The sequence below is a fragment of the Mobula hypostoma genome, chromosome 3 (genome assembly GCF_963921235.1).
Source record: "Mobula hypostoma chromosome 3, sMobHyp1.1, whole genome shotgun sequence".
In the NCBI taxonomy this organism is placed as follows: Eukaryota; Metazoa; Chordata; class Chondrichthyes; order Myliobatiformes; family Myliobatidae; genus Mobula; species Mobula hypostoma.
In genome coordinates, this window is record NC_086099.1 from 163035661 (window position 1) to 163058227 (window position 22567).

A 22567-nucleotide genomic window follows, 5' to 3' on the forward strand; every position below is an offset into this window, starting at 1 on the left:
AGGTTTGCTTGTCATATGTACATTAAAACAGAGGAATACATAATTTGCATCAAATTATATCAGCAATGACTGCACTGGGCAGCCCATCATCAACTAACGCCATGCTTCCAGCACCAACATAGCAAGCCCACAAGTCAATAACCTTAACTAGACATCCTTGGAGAAAAACTGAGCACACAAAGGAAGCCAATGCGGTCACAGGGAGAAAATACCAACTCTATACAGTCAGAGGTGGCTACTGAACCCCGATTGGTGATCACTGGTGTTGAATTAGAGTTACGTTAACCACTATGCTAACGTCCATAGTGGTTGGAAGACTTGGGAGAGCAAATCTGCAGAGAGATAGCGGGCAACTGCAGGAAACATAAAGTTGTGGTGGTAGGGGATTTTAATTTTCCATACATTGATTGGGACTCCCATATTGTTAGGGGTCTAGATGATTTAGAGTTTGTAAAATGTGTTCAGGAAAGTTTTCTAAATCAATATATAGAGGGACCAACTAGAGGGGATACAATATTGGATCTCCTGTTAGGAAACGAATTAGGGCAAGTGACAGAAGTCTGTGTAGGGGAGCACTTTGGTTCCAGTGATCATAACACCATTAGTTTCAATTTGATCATGGACAAGGATAGATCTGGTCCTAGGGTTGAGGTTCTGAACTGGAAGAAGGCCAAATTTGAAGAAATGAGAAAGGATCTAAAAAGCGTGGATTGGGACAGGTTGCTCTCTGGCAAAGATGTGATTGGTAGGTGGGAAGCCTTCAAAGGGGAAATTTTGAGAGTGCAGAGTTTGTATGTTCCTGTCAGGATTAAAGGCAAATTGAATAGGAATAAGGAACCTTGGTTCTCAAGGGATATTGCAATTCTGATAAAGAAGAAGAGGGAGTTGTATGAAATGTATAGGAAACAGGGGGTAAATCAGGTGCTTGAGGAGTATAAGTGCAAGAAAATACTTAAGAAAGAAATCAGGAGGGCTAAAAGAAGACATAAGGTTGCCTTGGCAGTCAAAGTGAAGGATAATTCAAAGAGCTTTTACAAGTATATTAAGAGCAAAAGGGTTGTAAGGGATAAAATTGGTCCTCTTGAAGATCAGAGTGGTCGGCCTTGTGCGGAACCAAAGGAAATGGGGGAGATCTTAAATAGGTTTTTTGTGTCTGTATTTACTAAGGAAGCTGGCATGAAATCTATGGAATTGAGGGAATCAAGTAGTGAGACCATGGAAACTGTACAGATTGAAAAGGAGGAGGTGCTTGCTGTCTTGAGGAAAATTAAAGTGGATAAATCCCCGGGACCTGACAGAGTGTTCCCTCGGACCTTGAAGGAGACTAGTGTTGAAATTGCGGGGGCCCTGGCAGAAATATTTAAAATGTTGCTGTCTACGGGTAAAGTGCCGGAGGATTGGAGAGTGGCTCATGTTGTTCCGTTGTTTAAAAAAGGATCGAAAAGTAATCCGGGAAATTATAGGCCGGTGAGTTTAACGTCAGTAGTAGGTAAGTTATTGGAGGGTGTACTAAGAAACAGAATCTACAAGCATTTGGATAGACAGGGGCTTATTAGGGAGAGTCAACATGGCTTTGTGCGTGGTAGGTCATGTTTGACCAATCTGTTGGAGTTTTTCGAGGAGGTTACCAGGGGGGTGGATGAAGGGAAGGCAGTGGATATTGTCTACATGGACTTCAGTAAGGCCTTTGACAAGGTTCCGCATGGGAGGTTAGTTAGGAAAATTCAGTCGCTAGGTATACATGGAGAGGTGGTAAATTGGATTAGACATTGGCTCGATGGAAGAAGACAGAGAGTGGTGGTAGAGAATTGCTTCTCTGATTGGAGGCCTGTGTCTAGTGGTGTGCCACAGGGATCAGTTATCCATTGTTATTTGTCATCTATATCAATGATCTGGATGATAATATGGTAAATTGGATCAGCAAGTTTGCTGATGATACAAAGATTGGAGGTGTAGTAGCCATTGAGGAAGGTTTTCAGAGCCTGCAGAGGGACTTGGACCAGCTGGAAAAATGGGCTGAAAAATGGCAGATGGAGTTTAATACAGACAAGTGTGAGGTATTGCAAGGACAAACCAATGTAGAACATACAGGGTTAATGGTAAGGCACTGAGGAGTGCATTGGAACAGAGGGATCTGGGAATACAGATACAAAATTCCCTAAGAGTGTCGTCACAGGTAGATAGAGTCGTAAAGAGAGCTTTTGGTACATTGGCCTTTATTAATCAAAGTATTGAGTATAAGAGCTGGAATGTTATGATGAGGTTGTATAAGGCATTGGTGAGGCCGAATCTGGAGTATTGTGTTCAGTTTTGGTCACCAAATTACAGGAAGGATATAAATAAGGTTGAAAGAGTGCAGAGAAGGTTTACAAGGATGTTGCCGGGACTTGAGAAACTCAGTTACAGAGAAAGGTTGAGTAGGTTAGGACGTTATTCCCTGGAGCATAGAAGAATGAGGGGAGATTTGATAGAGGTATATAAAATTATGATGGGTATAGATAGAGTGAATGCAAGCAGGCTTTTTCCACTGAGGTAAGAGGAGAAAAAAACCAGAGGACATGGGTTAAGGGTGAGGGGGGAAAAGTTTAAAGGGAACATTAGGGGGGCTTCTTCACACAGAGAGTGGTGGGAGTATGGAATGAGCTGCCAGACGAGGTGGTAAATGCGGGTTCTTTTTTAACATTTAAGAATAAATTGGACAGATACATGGATGGGAGGTGTATGGAGGGATATGGTCCCTGTGCAGGTCAGTGGGACTAGGCAGAAAATGGTTCGGCACAGCCAAGGGCCAAAGGGCCTGTTTCTGTGCTGTAGTTTCTATGGTTCTATGGTCCCAAGCACCGTTATAATGGTGGTCTATTAAACATTAACATCGTACTATAGACTTGGCACACGTTTGTTCATAGGTGAAATCCAGAATGCAATTACGATAAAAATAAAAATAATGCCTTCAAGGTGTGATATTACAAAGGGTGGTGAAAACCTGAAACGTTCACCCATAAAAGACATGGATGTTAAGTCAACTGAATTTTTCAAGATTAATCAGGAATTTGACTCATGAAACAATACAGGAGTAGTCTTGTTCAATCTCGTTCAGTCCTTTTTTTCAAAATGTATTTCAAGTTAAGCTTTGTCACTAACTTAATTTTTACTTTCAGTAAAGAGGTCCTAAATCATCTCCCAAGTGAATTATTCAGCACTCATATCTAAATTATACAATCTGAAATCTCATAAATCAGTACAATCAACAGTAACCTCAGACTATTTATTCTAAAATCAAAATATTGCTACTTCAAAATAAAAGTTGAAGGAAAACTATCAGTAGGTTAGGCAGCACCCATGGATCCACAGACACTGCTAGACATGCTGAGCATGTGTATATCCTCCTCTTCATTAATACAATGCTACCAGAAAGGTGATGATGTGAAATTAACAATATTCGGAATAGGAATAGCTTTGCACCAGAGATGAAGGCCAAATTAGACTTAATCTGACCAAGGTCATGTTACCAGGAAATTGATGGCTGATAAGGTGAAAAAATGACCACACTAATCCACTTGGTGGCAAAGAGAAGAAGCAATGTTGTAAACAATTGCATCACAATTTCACCACACTCCAACAAGGAAAATAAGGGTATTCACCTTAACATCTTCATTTCAATATTCCCCATTGACAGCTGTTATCTAAAAATACTGTCCATACAATCATCCATTTTATTAAAATTAAAATGCTCTGATATAATTTTAATTGTTTGAAAAGATGTCAATAGATTCACATTTATTGCCAACATGAAATTCACACATTCTTTTATCAAACAAGTAGCTACAATTCACGCAACTTCCACACTCTCCATTATGTACTTTGTCAAGATCAATGTTAATGTCACAATATCTCACAAAATAATTTCAATATTGTCACATTATTACAATAGAACTAATTGGCTCTACATAGATATCACGTCATGCAATGCAATTCCACTGACCTACTTGTGTATTAGAAAAGACTTGATTCAACAAATCTACCTATTCCTAGAAAGAAAAATTAATGTCAATTGATAGACTTAAATATATTCAATGGGATACAAATACTTGTTCATTCATACAAGGATGAAATTTCTTCTTGTTATTTGCGCAATTAACTCATTACCTCAGACTATATTTAAACCGCGGTCAAGATAATGGCAGATTGCTCGAGACTCCCTCCTGTGCTGCCATACACCAGGAGCTTGTAGAGATACAAAACCTGCCAGCTCATGATTCTTTTCCTTTGCTGAACCCAAGATTGGGAACTCAGCATGGGAGATTCCAGTCACAAACCTACAGCCTGTATGCCACAAATGAAAATTGTGATGCATTGTCCCTGTGTTTATCATGGCAGACATGGATTTTATGCAAGGAGCAACTGCTTATATTTGACCATAAAAATGGATTTTAATAAAATGCTGCAGAACACAGTTTTACTGCAGAAACAGAGAATCATTTTGCCCACCCCAAATACTTTCTTTTTCCAAGAGACCCAACTCAAGCTTCCATATTTAATTTACCAGTATCAGCAATATCCAGTACATTATTTCCATTAATGGTGTGTATGGTCAAAGTCTACAGATGCTAGAAATCCACAAAATGCTGAAGGAGCTCAGGAGGCCAGGCAGTATCTATGGAAATTAATATACAGTTGACATTTTGAGCCAAGATCCTTCTTCAGGACTGGGAAGGAAGAGGGTAGATGCCAGAATAAAAAGGTGGGTGAAAGGGGAGATGGATAGCTGGAAGATGATAGACGAAGCCAGGTGGAAAGGTAAAGGGCTGAAGAGGAAGGAATCTGATAGGAGTGGAGAGTGGATCTTAGGGAAAAGGGAAAGAGGAGATGACGGGGGAAGAGAAAGGCATAGGAGAAGAGGTAAGAGGCCGGAGTGGGGAGTAGAAAGAGAGGGGTGGGGGGAGGGCATTTTTTTGAACCATAGGGAAAATTCATTATTCGTGCCTTCAGGTTGGAGACCACCCAACCCGAGGCTACCCTCAGGATGGAGGAGCAACACCTTATAACCCATCGGTGCAAAGACATAACTTGCTATAAATAACAAAATAAATAAATAATGCAAAGAAAGAAAACATAGCAAGATAGTATTCACGGGCTATTCAGAAATTTGACAGTAGGGGGAAGAAGCTGTTTTTGCAAGACAACAAACTCCATGTCATGTATGTTGGTGATAATAAATCAGACTCTGATTCTAATAGAATTAAATAGTTCAAAAGAAAAATATTGCGGCAGTGTTCATGAGTTTATGGACTGTTCAGAAATCTGATGGCAGAAAAGAAGAATCTGTTCCTAAATAGTTCAGACTTCTATACCTCCTCTCTGATGGTAATAATGAGAAGGCATGTCTCAGTTGGGGAGAGTCTTTAATGATGAATGCCACCTACATGAGGCACCACCTTTTGAAGACTTTCACAATGGCAGGAAAGATTGTGACCAGGATGGAACTGGTAGAGTACTACAACCCTCTGCAGCCTCTTGCAATCCTGTGCATTGATGCCTTCCTATCAGGCTGGGATGCAACCGGTCAGAATGTTCTCCACGATATTTTCAAGATATTTTCAAGAGTCGATCGGACCATAAGAGATAGGAGCAGAATTAGATCATCTGTCCCATCGAGTCTGCACAGCATTTCATCAGGACAGATCCATTTTCCTTCTCAGCCCCAATCTCCTGCCTCCTCCTCATATCCGTTCATGCCCTGATCGATCAAGAATCTATCAACCTCTGCTTTAAATATACATAAAGACTTGGGCTCCACAGCTGCCCGAGGCAACAAATTACACAGATTCACCACTCTCTCATTGAAGAAATTCCCCCTCATCTCCATCCAAAAAAGGCCACACCTCTATTTTGAGGCTGTGTCCTCTGGTCTTAGACACTCCCACCACAGGAAGCATCCTTTCCACATCCATTCTATCAAGGCCTTTCACCATTTGATAGTATTCAATTAGGTCACCCCGTATTTTTCTAAATTCCAGTGAATACAAGCCTAACACAATCAAATGCTCTTCATATGACAAGCCATTCAATCCTGGAATCACTTTCATGAATCTCCTTTGAACCCTCGCCAGTTTCAGCACATCCTTTCTAAAATAAAGGGCCAAAACCTGCTCACAATATTCCAAGCGAGGTCTCACCAGTGCTTTATAAAGCCTCAGCATTACATCTTTGCTTTTATATTCTAGTCCTCTTGAAATGAATCTTGACATCACATTTGCCTTCCTCACCACAGACTCAACTACAAATTAACCTTTAGGGAATCTTGCACAAGGACTCCCAAATCCCTTTGTCAGATTTTTGTATTTTCTCTCTATTTAGAAAATAGTCAATCCTTTAATTTCTTCTATCAATGTGCATGATCATACACTTCCTGACATTGTATTCCATCTGCCATTTCTTTGCCCATTCTCCTAATCAGGCTAAGTCCTCCTGTAGCCTCTCTACTTTTTCAAAACTACCTGTCACTCCAGCTACCTTTGTATCATCTGCAAACTTTGCAACAAGCCATCATCTAAATCATTGACACATAATGTAAAAAGAATCATTCCCAACACAGACCCTTGTGGAACACAGTAGTCATTGGCAGCCAACCAGAAAAGGCTCCCTTTATTCCCATTCTTTGGCACCTGCCAATCAGCTACTGCTTTATCCATGCTAGAATCTTTCTTGTAATACCATGGGTTCATAACTTGTTAAGCAGTCTCATATGTGGCAGCTTGTCAAAGGCCTTCTGAAAATCCAAGTACACAACATCATCTGATTCTCCTTTGTCTATCCTGCTTGTTATTTCTTCAAAGAATTCCAACAGATTTGCCTTGAGAAAACCATGCTGACTGCAGCCTATTTGCTGACCTACTAAATCTCCTCAAATTCCCCATGAAGTAGAGCCCCTGGCTCTACTAGAGCCTCCTTTGTGATAGCATCAATGTTTTAGGCCCAGGATAGTCCTTTGAGATGTTGGCAGACAATAAAATGTAACTGCTCACTGTATTCACTGCTGATCCCTCAGTAAGGACTGATGTGTGTTCTTCCGGTTTCTCCTTCCTGAAGTCATAATTAATTCCTTGGTCTTGCTGGCACAGAGTCCAAGGTTGTTGTTCTGACAACACTCAGCCAGCCAACTTATCTCACTCCTGTACACATTCTCACCGCCATCTGAGATTCTGTCAACAACAGCTGTGTCATCAACTAATTTATAGATGCCATTTGAGCTGTACTTCACCACGTAGCCGTGAGTGCAGAGATTAATGGTGAGGGGATGAATGTGTTGAATGCCAAACTGTTATCAATAAGCAGCCAGGCATGTGTTTTACCGTTGTCTAGTGCTCCAAGGTTAAGTGGAGAACCAGTGAGATTGCATCCTTTGTGATGTTGTGGTGGTAGGCAAATTTCAGCGGATCGAGGTCCTTGCTGAGGCAGGAGTTAATTCTAGCCATGACTAGCCCCTCGAAGCACTTCATCACAGAAGATGTGAGTGCAACTAGTCGTTGAACATAATTTCCATTAGGTTCAATTCATTTCACTATTTCTGTAAATCAAACCACCATCAGATTAAATTCATTACTTCTGTCTCTCAACAATTCAAAATAATATTTGTTTGGAAGAGGGGATCACATGCTTGCTGGTACTACAGTGGTAAGAAAGTGCAGAGACACTTCATAGGAAAAATATAAGCTAAGTAAATATGCAAGATGTGGTAGATACAATAAAGATTTCCAGCATCTGCAGATTTTCTCTTGTTTGCAAGGTTATCTATATTAGTAGAAAAACTGAAAAGGCTGAGTTTTCCTTTTAAACAATGATATGAAAGGTGTTCACAGTGATCTGGAATTCCTTTAAGTTAATACACAAGTACAGAAAGCAATTAGAAAGGCAGGCAGTATGTTGACCTTTATAGCAAGCTTTGATTACAAGAGAAGTCTTGCACTAATTATATAGAATCCTGTTGAGACCACATCTGGAATATTGTGCATTGACCTGCTCCCTATCAAATGAAGAAATGTTCTTGCGTTAGAGGGAATGAAGTGAAGACTCTTGCTGTCATCGAGAGATAGAGCATGGGAACAGGTCCTTTGTCCACAAAATCTGCAGCAACGATCAACCCACCCCCTCCCCCCCCATTTACTCAACCCTACATTAATCCAATTTTACATTAGCTTCATATACTTACAGCTCTCTCCAAATGTTAGGCGAGAGGAGGTTAGTTCACAACAGGGGGATGGGAACCAGTGCAGAGAGACAGAGGGGTGTAAAGTGAGGGTAGAAGCAAAAAGTAGTAAGGTGAAAAGTAAAAGTGGCAGGCCGACAAATCCAGGGCAAGCATCAAAAAGGGCCACTTTTCAACATAATTGTATAAGGGCTAAGAGAGTTTTGAAGGCTTTGTGTATCAATGCAAGGAGCATTCATAACAAGGTGGATGAATTGAAAGTGCAGATTGTTATTAATGATTATGATATAGTTGGGATCACAGAGACATGGCTCCAGGGTGACCAAGGATGGGAGCTCAACGTTCAGGGATATTCAATATTCAGGAGGGATAGACATGAAAGAAAAGGAGGTGGGGTGGCGTTGCTGGTTAAAGAAGAGATTAACGCAATAGAAAGGAAGGACATAAGCCGGGAAGATGTGGAATCGATATGAGTAGAGCTGCGTAACACTAAGGGGCAGAAAACGCTGGTGGGAGTTGTGTACAGGCCACCTAACAGTAGTAGTGAGGTCGGAGATGGTATTAAACAGGAAATTAGAAATGTGTGCAATAAAGGAACAGCAGTTATAATGGGTGACTTCAATCTACATGTAGATTGGGTGAACCAAATTGGTAAAGGTGCTGAGGAAGAGGATTTCTTGGAATGTATGCGGGATGGTTTTTTGAACCAACATGTCGAGGAACCAACTAGAGAGCAGGCTATTCTGGACTGGGTTTTGAGCAATGAGGAAGGGTTAATTAGCAATCTTGTCGTGAGAGGCCCCTTGGGTAAGAGTGACCATAATATGCTGGAATTCTTCATTAAGATGGAGAGTGACATAGTTAATTCAGAAACAAAGGTTCTGAACTTAAAGAGGGGTAACTTTGAAGGTATGAGACGTGAATTAGCTAAGATAGACTGGCAAATGACACTTAAAGGATTGACGGTGGATATGCAATGGCAAGCATTTAAAGATTGCATGGATGAACTACAACAATTGTTCATCCCAGTTTGGCAAAAGAATAAATCAAGGAAGGTAGTGCACCCGTGGCTGACAAGAGAAATTAGGGATAGTATCAATTCCAAAGAAGAAGCATACAAATTAGCCAGAAAAAGTGGCTCACCTGAGAACTGGGAGAAAATCAGAGTTCAGCAGAGGAGGACAAAGGGCTTAATTAGGAAGGGGAAAAAAGATTATGAGAGAAAACTGGCAGGGAACATAAAAACTTACTGTAAAAGCTTTTATAGATATGTAAAAAGGAAAAGGCTGGTAAAGACAAATGTAGGTCCCCTACAGACCTAAACAGGTGAATTGATTATGGGGAGCAAGGACATGGCAGACCAATTGAATAATTACTTTGGTTCTGTCTTCACTAAGGAGGACATAAATAATTTTCCAGAAATAGTAGGGGACAGAGGGTCCAGTGAGATGGAGGAACTGAGCAAAATACATGTTAGTAGGGAAGTGGTGTTAGGTAAATTGAAGGGATTAAAGGCAGATAAATCCCCAGGGCCAGATGGTCTGCATCCCAGAGTGCTTAAGGAAGTAGCCCAAGAAATAGTGGATGCATTAGTGATAATTTTTCAAAACTCGTTAGATTCTGGACTAGTTCCCGAGGATTGGAGGGTGGCTAATGTAACCCCACTTTTTAAAAAAGGAGGGAGAGAGAAACCGGGGAACTATAGACCGGTTAGCCTAACATCGGTGGTGGGGAAACTGCTGGAGTCAGTTATCAAAGATGTGATAACAGCACATTTGGAAAGCGGTGAAATCATCGGACAAAGTCAGCATGGATTTGTGAAAGGAAAATCATGTCTGACAAATCTCATAGAATTTTTTGAGGATGTAACTAGTAGAGTGGATAGGGGAGAACCAGTGGATGTGGTATATTTGGATTTTCAAAAGGCTTTTGACAAGGTCCCACACAGGAGATTAGTGTGCAAACTTAAAGCACATGGTATTGGGGGTAAGGTATTGATGTGGATAGAGAATTGGTTGGCAGACAGGAAGCAAAGAGTGGGAATAAACGGGACCTTTTCAGAATGGCAGGCAGTGACTAGTGGGGTACCGCAAGGCTCAGTGCTGGAACCCCAGTTGTTTACAATATATATTAATGACTTGGATGAGGGAATTAAATGCAGCATCTCCAAGTTTGCGGATGACATGAAGCTGGGCGGCAGTGTTAGCTGTGAGGAGGATGCTAAGAGGATGCAGAGTGACTTGGTTAGGTTGGGTGAGTGGGCAAATTCATGGCAGATGCAATTTAATCTGGATAAATGTGAATTTATCCACTTTGGTGGCAAAAATGGGAAAACAGATTATTATCTGAATGGTGGCCGATTAGGAAAAGGGGAGGTGCAACGAGACCTGGGTGTCATTATACACCAGTCATTGAAAGTGGGCATGCAGGTACAGCAGGCGGTGAAAAAGGCAAATGGTATGCTGGCATTTATAGCGAGAGGATTCGAGTACAGGAGCAGGGAGGTACTACTGCAGTTGTACAAGGTCTTGGTGAGACCACACCTGGAGTATTGTGTGCAGTTTTGGTCCCCTAATCTGAGGAAAGACATCCTTGCCATAGAGGGAGTACAAAGAAGGTTCACCAGATTGATTCCTGGGATGGCAGGACTTTCATATGAAGAAAGACTGGATGAACTGGGCTTGTACTCGTTGGAATTTAGAAGATTGAGGGGGGATCTGATTGAAACGTATAAAATCCTAAAGGGATTGGACAGGCTAGATGCAGGAAGATTGTTCCCAATGTTGGGGAAGGCCAGAACAATGGGGTCACAGTTTGAGGATAAAGGGGAAGCCTTTTAGGACCGAGATTAGGAAAAACTTCTTCACACAGAGAGTGATGAATCTGTGGAATTCTCTGCCACAGAAAGCAGTTGAGGCCAGTTCATTGGCTATATTTAAGAGGGAGTTAGATATGGCCCTTGTGGCTACAGGGATCAGGGGGTATGGAGGGAAGGCTGGTGCAGGGTTCTGAGTTGGATGATCAGCCATGATCATAATGAATGGCGGTGCAGGCTCAAAGGGCCGAATGGCCTACTCCTGCACCTATTTTCTATGTTTCTATGTCATCACCCATCCACTGCAGGCACAATTTATAATGGCCAGTTAACCTATCAGCCTGCATACCTCTTGAAAGTGAATGGAAACCAGAGCACCCAGAGGAAACGGTCACAGGAAGAACAAGCGAATGCCACACAGAAAACATCTGAGATCAGGGCTGAATCCAACTCCTTGGCACTCTGAGGTAATGCCACCCAGATTAACTCCCTAGCATTTAAAGGAATCCTTGCCCTGCCCCCTTCCTTTCCAGTCCTGAAGAAAGGATACAGCCCAAAAAATTTATGTGATATTCCCCTCCGTAAATGCTGACCGATCCGTTGAGTTTCTCCACCATTTTAAGCATTTTGTGTACATTGCTCTGGAACTGGATCCTCGATTTCCTCACTTGCAGACCCCAGTCAGTTCGGATTGACAACATCTCCTCCAATCTCCATCAGTACAGGTGCTCCTCAAGGATGTGTACTTAGCCCGCTGCTCTACTCTCTTTACATTTATGACTGTGTGGCTAAGCACAGCTTCAATTTCATATTTAAGTCTGCTGACAACACTGTATCATAGGCTGAATCAAAGGTGGTGATGAATCAGCATTTAGGAGGGGGATTGAAAATCTGACTGAGTGGAGCCATAACAACAACCTCTCACTCAATGTCAGCAAGACCAAGGAACCGATTGTAGACTTCAGGAGGAGAAAATAAGAGGCCCATGAGCCTGTTCTCAACAGGTTTCTGAGGTGGAGAGGGTCAGCTACTTTAAATTCCTCAGGGTTATCATTGCAGAAGACCTATAAGTGCAATTATGAAGAAAGCACGGCAACACCTCTACTTGCTCAGGAGTTTGCAAAGATTTGGCATGACATCTGAAACTTTGACAAACTTCTGTAGATGTGTGGGAAAGTATATTGACTGGTTGCATCACAATCTGTTTAGGAAGCACCAATGCCCTTGAATGGAAAATCCTACGAAAGGTAGTAGATATGGCCCAGTCCATCTCTGGTAAAGCTCTCCCCACTACTGCACACATCTACATGAAGCGTTGTCACAGGAAGACAGCATCCATCATCAGGGACCCCCACTATCCAGATTATGCTTTCTTCTCACTGCTGCCATCAGGAAAAAGGTACAGGAGCCTCAGGGCTCAACACCACGTTCACCCCTCAGCCCTCAGGCTCTTGAACCAAGCGGGATAACTTCAAACAACTTCACTTGCCCAACATTGAAGTGTTCCCACAACCTACGGACTCACTTTTAAGGACTCTTCATCTCATGTTCTCGATCATTCTTACTTTTTGTTATTATTATTATTTCTTTATTATTGTATTTGCACAGGTTTTTTTGCACATTAGTTGAATGCCCAAGATGGTGTGGTCTTTCACTGATTTGATTATAATTATTATTTTATTATGGAGTATGCCCACAAGAAATTGAATCACATGGTTATATATGGTTACCTATATGCACTTTGATAATAAATTTACTTTGAACTTTGCAAGAATCTCTTGTGTTTATGTAAAGCTGAAGTAACACATTGTGTTCAAATTTGTAATATAAATACAATGGGATGACCATCATTCTTCAATAAAATTACATCCCAAAGGCAGAAGGCAAAAGAATTCAATTATTGACCACTGTGGCACTGCAAGATGCTGAGCAATGTTTCAGTCAGATCTCATTACAACACATAACTACATACAACTTACAGTTTTCGAAAAGGAAATGCTAGTTTTCAAATGTACAAACCTGATTCTAAATGCGATATTTACTACCTTTTCCAATATGAAACAAACAAAATTTGTGATTGTCTCAATTACTCACAACCCAAGAAGAGTATGCAGATATTGCAACACTGAAAATAAAATAAAACTATGAAAGACAACTTAAGTTTCTCAAAACAAATGCCGCCCACTAGTTTAAAAATGAAACAACATTTTCACAAAGCAGGAATAAGTGCTTAAATTAGAATGATTTTGAAAAGGAAATCTTTAAAAGAGCACTGTTGACATTGTAAGTTGGATAGGATGATCTTCAGTGGCATTTTTAACGAAGGAATGCCATTTATCTTCGCAATCAAAGCATGACAATAAGATTACAAGTATCCCTTAAAATCAATATTATGAATCTAACATCACTGACAAACTACTATTTCAGAGGTTTATAAGATAACTTCCAATGATCTCAATGAACAAGAAGGCTGTATGGAAATTGAGTTCATTTAGAATTCAACAAATCTTTGCATCCCAAAAGAACAAAGCCTCCTTAAAAATTCAAAAGTTTCATTTATTTTGTATTAATAATATCCAATGGCTAACAAAATGTCACTCCTCTTGTTCCCCTGGATCTTCCAAGGCTTGTGTCTGCTACCAGCTAACAAAATGCAAAACAAAACTGTTTCAAAGCTAAAGCTGCAGCTAAGCCAGTCACACAAACAGGAGGGAATGTGTAAACAGGCAACCTCTGCCTTCTCCTTCATTTCTTTGGGGAAATACTGCTTTGCACCTCTCACCAAAGCAACGTGAGAACTGTAAATCTTCACAAGGCTATCAGAAGCAGACTCCTGTGTTATCCCTCCACGTCTGAAAACAAGTCAAAGTAACAATATTGCGAAAAGGATCTAAGCTGCTTATTTTTGAAGAGGTGGAAGATAAAATCCAACCTTTCTTTATATCTTCCTTTTTCCAAGTAATATCTTCACACGTGATGGTTGAACAAACATGGAGTATTGAAATGCCATTGTACCAATGACATCATGTTACCTTAACAAAATAAAGTCACCTTTACGAAGCATTTGAGATGAATCAAGAGCTAAAAAAGGGACATCACTCTCAAAATAACTTTATACTAGTTGTGTAAAAGTAAATGATATAGTCTATGTTCATTTTTCCTACAAAATAACATTTATACAATCTTCACAAGCCAGAATCTTCTGCTGTATATAGTATCACATAACCTTATATCACCTGTGGTGAGAAATGTTATAAACTATTACAGCAAAGAAACAAAGACACAACTAAGGAATGGGATTTATAGATAATTAAATGCTGTAATGTCAACAGGTTACAAACTCCCATATCGTATCAGTGGACTGCACAATTCCTCCTCTCCTCCTTCCGCAGCATTTTTAGTTCTGTCGCATGTGCTTAGATATTCATTACATGATTCAGAAAACATAAAAAAAATTAAATTCTGCTCACTGTTAGTACCCAGTTTATCAGTCATAAAGTACAATTATAAATAGATTTTATTTCCATGCTACAACAATAAAAGCTTAGGCTATCTTGGCCATATTTTATTGCATAACTAACGTTAAGGTTTACTGCTACACAAATATTTTGTTTACTCTCTTGTGATTTAAATCCAACTGTTTAATTGGATTTGCTATTCAATTTGGAAATGTTGCATAAATTTTGGATTGAGTTTATATAGATTCTATCAAGTGTGAAATTTAACATTGATTGGGTAGAAGGACAGTTGCCTATTATAAATGTGCCCAGTTTCTCTATCCAGCAAGTACACTAGAAATTGAAATCAGGTGCATTGAGCAATGGATGCCACAGGCACTCCCACCTCCCAATATGCTTGGATCTCAATCTCAAGAAAACATGATACAAACTCAACTTGTAGAAATTCAAAAGCACTATTGAGGGTGTGCAGGAACAGTGAAATAGCAGATGCTAAGTTATCAGATACAACTGACCTATGTCATCCCTTTTCAAGGCCAGAAATGTACAGAAATACAGTAATCTTCCTTTCCCAAAAATCAGGCTCTAAAGGACATGGCATATGACAGCAGGAGATATAAAAGCGTTTGGGTGCAGGAAACCAGCTGTAAGTGCTGGAACAGAATCTAGACCAGATTCTGGGGGTATGTGAGGGAGAAGGCAGGAAGTGGGTTGAGGAAGCCATTAGCAGAAGACTGGTATTCAGGTTCCAGAAGGGGACTGAAACACTGGCACATTGTTGGTATACCTCTGGCTCAGGAAGAGAATGAAGAATTGAGACTAACAACAAACATCACACGTTTGATCGAGGACTGCACTGGTAGAGGAAGGTTGTGAGGCAGGGAGGAGCATAGTGCTTGTTGGCAAACAGAGCATCAGTCCCTGGTGACTAGAGTAGGGTCTTCCAAGGATGCAGGCACACAGTCTACTTATTTGCTGGTAACATAAACCAGCACTCTGATAGGAAGACCTAGTTGTCTTTTTAGTGTTGTTGAAAGGCCTCCAAGCTCCAAATGTCCAGATTCTCTTGCAACACTTGAAAAGGAATCATCAGCACTCTCATCTCTGATACTGAAATCCAATCAAATCAGTGTCACAAGCTTGAAGTTGACAAGGAAGCACTCTGTCAATTTTCCTAAACATACTTAACTAGCTAGATATACAGCGCTTCATTGCTTAATGGCTATAAAAAGCACCATTACGAAACTGAATTTTTGGGCACACATTTTACTTTAAAAATATTTGCAAGTTTAATAAATTAAGATAAATTATTTAGTTGTGACCATCATTCTACCAAATTATAGAGAATTGTATCTGTAGTAATTTTTGCTCTTCAAAGTCAATGCATTTGTGATACTATCCGTGCAAGTCATGGTACAGAACCCTGATCTTTAGATCATTTGAATAGTTTAGCCATCCAACTGTGACATCTTTTCTCCAAACTTACCTGATAAGTTCAATTTTCCTGTTTTTTTCTTCTTTGACTCCCATTTAAATCTCATTAGTTACTGTTACTTCACACAATAGGCACATACATCATTGGCAAATTAAGTCTCCCTCTGTGCCCTAACTATAAATTAATGATAAGAAAACAACAGTAGAAAAGAAGTGCTGGTTGGAGGGAGGTCACTTCCTGCTGAGTGCAGTTTTCAACTCTCACCCACATGAAGATTTCAAACTGTCAACTACATAGCACAACAACTGATCATTAGAAACTCACAGTATTTTGATAACTTTCTAAATCAATCCTCCATTAAGTCTGTGTAGATTCCTCCCCTTTACCAATCCCCTCACTATGACATCCCACTATTTAACCACATACCACTAAACACTGCTTTGGATATAGTTAACCTAATCACAAAGATTTCACTTATTGCTCTTCCTAGTGATACTCATCAAAAACTCCAATGATTATAAACTGCAAAGTTAAAGTAATTGACAAAATATAAAATTAAGAAAGTCCCACCACCAAATTAAAGGCAAACATCTGAATGAGCCTGGAAGTTGAAGCTGTTTTAAAACATAGAAAATTTACAGCAAATAACAGGCCCTTCAGCCCACTATGTTGTGCCAACCATGCAAACTACTCTAGAAGCTGCCTAGAATTTCCCTACCACATAGCCCTCTATTTTCCTAAGTTCCATGTATCTATCTAAGAGTCTCTTAAAAGACCCTATCGTATCTGTCTCTACAACCTTCACTGGCAGTGCATTCCACACACCCACTACTCTCTGTTTTGGATTGAAGTTCTTACAAGGCACAAATAGAAATATTGAATGGCTTTCCAATATATCCCCACTACCCAGGCCATGCTGTCTTCTCACTGCTGCCATCAGGTAGATGCTACAAGAGCCTCAGGACTTGCACCACCTGGTTCAAGAAAAGCTACTACCCAACAATCATCAGGCACCTGAACAAAAAGGATCACTTGCCATCGATTGAGGGGTTTCCATAACCAATTATCTCCACTTTTAGGACTCTTTATCTTGTTATTTCATGTTCTCATTATTTATTGCTATTTATTTATATTTGAATTTGCACAGTTTGTTGTCTTCTGCACTCTAGTTGATCTTTCATTGATCCTGTTATAGCTACTTCTCTATAGATTTGCTGAGTATGCCCACAGGAAAATGAATGTCAGATTTGTATGTAGTGACATTAATGTACTTTGATAATAAAATTTACTTTGAACTTTGTTCTATGAACACTTCTTTTTCCAAGCTCCTTTATCTAGTCAATAAAGTTATGTTTTGTCTGTTCTTCACCCATAGGTTATTTTCTGAAAACTATCACTAACTTTTGACTTTTATCCTATTACTCTTTTTCTCCAAAATGTAGCTTCAAATTTTCCTAAACTAACCATGGTTGTCAAGAATTATTATGTAGCTGGTGCACTCTTTCTATTTCATGAAGCTATTCTTCAATTTCAGCCTCCAGCCCATTCCTCTTTTTCTCATTGATTGTTTAGAGGAGGATGCTTTTCTAGACCTATCTTTTCAAACGTATCTGTACTTCCACTAATCTACCTAGAGGCTGATCATTAATTGTGCTATTAGCTCCGGCGAAATGTAACAACTTTTCTACACCTATTGCCTCCCCGGCAGAACATAAAAGTGTTCAATTCACTAACTGTCATAGGAATTAAAAACTAGAGGCATAAGACTGTCATGATTATATATTGAACTGCCATGTTGTAGGCCACAAGACTAATGAGTGGGAAAAAAAAGAAATCAAACATGAACGGATCCCATCCCATCCTATGAACTCTCTCCACCAAGCTACCTCGATCAAGCGCCTTTGCTGAAATACTCCTGGGAATGCTAATGGTTTTCGAACAGTAGCTAAGCAAGGAAAAAAAATGGTCAAAATGTATCCAAGCATCAAGGCGGGAGAATGAAACTTAAATAAAGCTGAAACTGATCTATGAAAAACACTGCAAGAATAATTCTACTTTTTGCCTTGGGCTTTACATCCACTAATATTGTGAATGCGAATGCATTAATGTAGATATCAAAATTGCACACTTTCATGGCCAGCAAGTTTTATTTTAGTTTTACAGAATTAGGACGTGAGATTTTCTCTGGTTAATACCACTTTCCTTCCATTAAAATTTAAAGTTGAAAGTTACCAATTCCAATTGGTAACCAATTCTGCACTATTCTGCATTTTCAAATCCAACAGTTAGCAACCCTTACTTAAAATTTCACACAAAAGTTAGGTCTGCACCTGTGTATCTCCATACAGCATCTGGTGACCCTGTGGTCTCTGTCCTGTTGGCTGATGTCAGAATATTTTTCAAGAGGATGGACCCTCAAAGGGTGTAGGGCTCTGATTGTGAAGCTGGTACAATCTCTAAAAACCTGTGCCAACCAACTGACGGGAGTGTTCAAAGACATCTGCAATCTCTTCCTGTCGCCGTTGGGAGCTTCCGACATGTTTCAAAAGGGTGAGGATCATATCAGTTCAAAAGAGAGCAGGATGAGCTGCCTCAATGACTGTTGCCCAGTGGCACTCATGTCTACAGTGATAAAATGCTTTGAGAGCTTGGTCATGGCTGGAATCAACTCCTCCCTAAGCAAGGACCTGGACCCGCTGCGATTTGCCTATCACCACAATAGGTCTACAGCAGATGCAATCTCACTGGCTCTCCTCTCATCCTTGGATCACCTGAACAATAGTAATACCTACGTCAGGCTGCTGTTTGTTGATTACAACACAATTATACCCCCAGTTCTATCAACAAGCTCCAAAACATAGAACAGTACAGGCGCTTCAACCCACAATGTTGTGCCGACCCTCAAACCCTGCCTCCCATATAAGCCCCCACCTTAAATTCCTCCATATACCTGTCTAGTAGTCTCTTAAACTTCACTAGTGTGTCTGCCTCCACCACTGACGCAGGTGGTGCATTCCACACACCAACCACTCTCTGAGTAAAAAACCTTCCTCTAATATCCCCATTGAACTTCCCACCCCTTACCTTAAAGCCATGTCCCCTTGTATTGAGCAGTGGTGCCCTAGGGAAGAGTTATTTTAAAGTAGAAATAACTTTTTTTTTTAAAGAGTATTTTAAAGTCTTTTTTTTTAAGTAAACTCTTATTTTAAAGTAGAAATAAGTCCACTGATTCGCATAGCAGCTTTCTTAACTACCCTATCTACCTGTGAAGCAACTTTCAGTTATCTCTGGACATGTACCCCCAGATCCCTCTGCTCCTCCACACTTCCAAGTATCCTGCCATTTACTTTGTACTCTGCCTTGGAGTTTGTCCTTCCAAAGTGTACCACCTCACACTTCTCCAGGTTGAACACCAACTGCCACTCTCAGCCCACTTCTGCATCCTATCAATGTCTCTCTGCAATCTTCGACAATCCTCTGCACTATCCACAACACCACCAACCTTTGTGTCATCAAAAACCTGGTCTTCTAACTCCCTCTCCAACTGGATCCTTGGCTTCCTCATCAGGAGACCGCAGTGAGTGCAGATTGCAAGTAACATCTCCTTACTGACAATCAATGCTGGTGCACCTTTACTGATGCTGGCTTAGGCTACTGCTCTGATCTCTCTATACCCACAGCCGTCTGGCTAGGCACAGCTCAAACAGCATTATAAATTTGCCAACAGCACAAAGGGTGCACAGTTTCAAGTTCCAGGGTGTCAACATCTCTGAGGATCTATTCTGGGCCCATCATATTGTTGGAGTTACAAAGAAGGCACTTTCGGAGAATTGGTATGTTACTAAAGACACTCACAAATGTCCCGGGGAGAGCATTCTAAATGGCTGCATCACTGTCTGTTATTGAGGGGCCATTCCACAGGATTAGAAAAAGGTACCTAAATACTGTATATTCCTGTAGAAAGTTGTAAACTCAGCTAGCTCCTTCATGGGCACTAGCATCCCAAGCATCCAAGACACCTTCAAAAAGTTGATGCCTCAGAAATGTGGCATCTATCTTTAAGAACCTCCATCATCCAGAACATGCCCTCTTCTCATAACATCAGATCTCTGGATTGACAACAAACCTATGAACACCACCTCAGTACTATGTCCTCTCTTTTTGCACTACAGTACTTCTATAATACCATACAGGCGTGAGCTGGATCAGCTGGTTGAGTGCTGTCGCAGCAACAACCTTGCACCCAAAATCAGTAAGACTAAGGAATTGTTTGTGGACTACAGGAAGTGAAAGTCCAGGAAACACACACGAGTGTAATAATACAATGCATATTGTATTGCTATTGATAGTTCTATTATTATGTATTGCAATATACTGCTGCCACAAAACAACACATTGCACAACATATGCCAGTGATTCTGATTCTAGTTTTAAGGCTGATCCTTTATATGGCAGAGACTGCAGTTGAAGATCTGAAAAAGCTGGGAACTGGATACTTAAATTTTCCAATTAAATATCTTAATTCCTATCTCTGACAAAAATGATAATGCAAACATCAGAATATCAGAAATACACGTGAAAATATAAACAATGTTTTCAGTGTTTTGTTGATTTAATATGTTTGCTATCTTAACTGTTTGCCGCTTCTAACTTGGAAAGAAAAATCTGTTTTTAAATAATACTATTTCATTAGATTCCGAAAACCATGTGGTATTTGTTAACAGCTAAACACTTCCACGTGAGTAAACGCTTCCTCACCTGCCCCCCCCCCCCCCCACACCATGCCATCGTGCCAGACAGCAGGAATATATAGTATTTGGGCTGAGCGTTTCTTGACACCTTGAAATGCGCCATCTTTCCCATGCATCTCTAAAAGTTAAAGAAGCCATGCGAACCAGTGGAGACCAGGCAATCCACGAGTTAGGAGGTCAGTATACTCAGTTTAACTCGGTTCCAAAGCTATGTTATTGGAGATGTGAAGCCCCTGACCTGAACAGTCCCCGGTATGTTGAAACCATTAAACTTAGACAGAGCTTTATACTTAAAGCCGGAGTCAACCCAGGCATACAGGGAACTGAGCAAAACTGCCCATTGAGTATACACGTTACCAAACTGAGCACCCAGTGCGCTCCATTCAGAAAACAGGATGTACAGTAGTACCTGCTGACAGTGGCATTAAGTATCAAGCTTTATCTTGCTACATTGTTACAACATAGTGAAACTGCGATTTACATTAAGTAACCATTAAAGCATTTCAACACGTATGACTTTTAAATTTCCCAATTTATAATGAGTTGCAAAAGTATATAGAATGGTTTTCTACTTTAAAATGAAGCAAGTTAAAAAGTACCACTTCCGACTTTCTAGCACTTGTGATCCCAAATGACGGACGAACCAATTTAATCAGAGTTCCGTGAAGAGATACTTCATATTTTACCTCACCAATCACATATTATATTATACAGCCACGCGACGTTACTTGAAACGCTGAGTCAAGTAGGTTCTCTAAGTCACAATAGGTGACATATCTGCAAAACGTGCATATATATTCTGACAATAATGGTACCAGTCCCACTCATTTATCATAGCAGGCTAGCCTAAATACTGTGTTGCAATGGGCCAGAACCATATTTTGTGCCATTTCGTCCGCTACATCAAATAAACAGGAACTATAAAGCACGATATCAAAATCATAGTTTTTAAAAATAAGCAAGATAGATGCCTGCATCGATCTACAGACTCGATTACTCCATTCCAGGCAGGCTTTTTCCGAGAGGGAGGAAGATTGCAGTTTCAGCACTTCGTATTGCACGATACCGCAGAGCTTGGGCAAAGCCCTGCCGGCTCCCCATCGGAAAGCATGCCGGAATCTACTGTACACTCGACTCTGGGACTCTTAGTGTCCGCCTGCGCTTCACATAACTGCTGTTGCCGATGATGCTCTCTACTTACGCGATGCTGCCAGTCCCACACTGGTGTTGCCGCTGCTGATGCAAATCCAGAAGAGCGCTGTTATCCTGCGCAGAAGGAACCCAAACATCGTCCAGTTCATTCACAGCTGGTTACAAAATAGGGGGGGAAAGGGGGTGCAAGAAATAGATAATGATAGCCGCTTCGTTCCCTTCCAGCCGCTTTATATCGGAGCCAATTGTCAATGTACGGGATTGGCTAAGTGGAGCAGGAGCCCGATGCTACCGGCAGCGCTCTCTCTCACTGTCAGCCTGGTGTGCACCGAGATGTTGCCAGGGCTGTGTGCTGCTCGCACTTGCACTCTCTCTCCTCCCTCCTCTCTCCTCCTCCCTCCCTCCCTCCCAGGGCACGGGTCTGCCGCGCGCTCAGCCCCCGCCCACTTCGCCGGGCGAAGCAACAGCGCCACCGGAGGGGGAGTACTCGCGCACCGGCCTCTTCAATCTGTTCCCGCAGCCTGCGACGCTCAGTCGCGGTTGCGCGGATCTTCCCGATCCCGCTCCACAGAAAGCCGCGTTGCCAGGTGCAAGGTGACGAGGAAGTAGGGAGGTGGGGCGATATAGACCGGCTTTTGCTTGGTCCATCCCCGCCTCCCCCCCCCCACCCCGGTCTGCAGATGGCACCATCCTCCAAGCCGCTCCTCTAAAGGGCTGCAAGCGGAGTGCCGCTGCTGCCGCACGCTGCCA

General features: G+C 41.1%; 1 protein-coding gene across 1 annotated transcript in view; it reads right to left on the reverse strand.

The window, feature by feature from the left end:
- The window catches only part of cntnap2a (contactin associated protein 2a), a 1898214-nt gene extending 1876037 nt beyond the window's left edge, over positions 1–22177 (reverse strand). Inside the window, exon 1 of the mRNA XM_063044005.1 lies at positions 21867–22177. Coding sequence (XP_062900075.1) covers positions 21867–21966 — 100 coding nt within the window. The 5' untranslated portion in view covers positions 21967–22177. The remainder of the gene's footprint in view (positions 1–21866) is intronic.
- Positions 22178–22567: the final 390 nt, after the last annotated feature.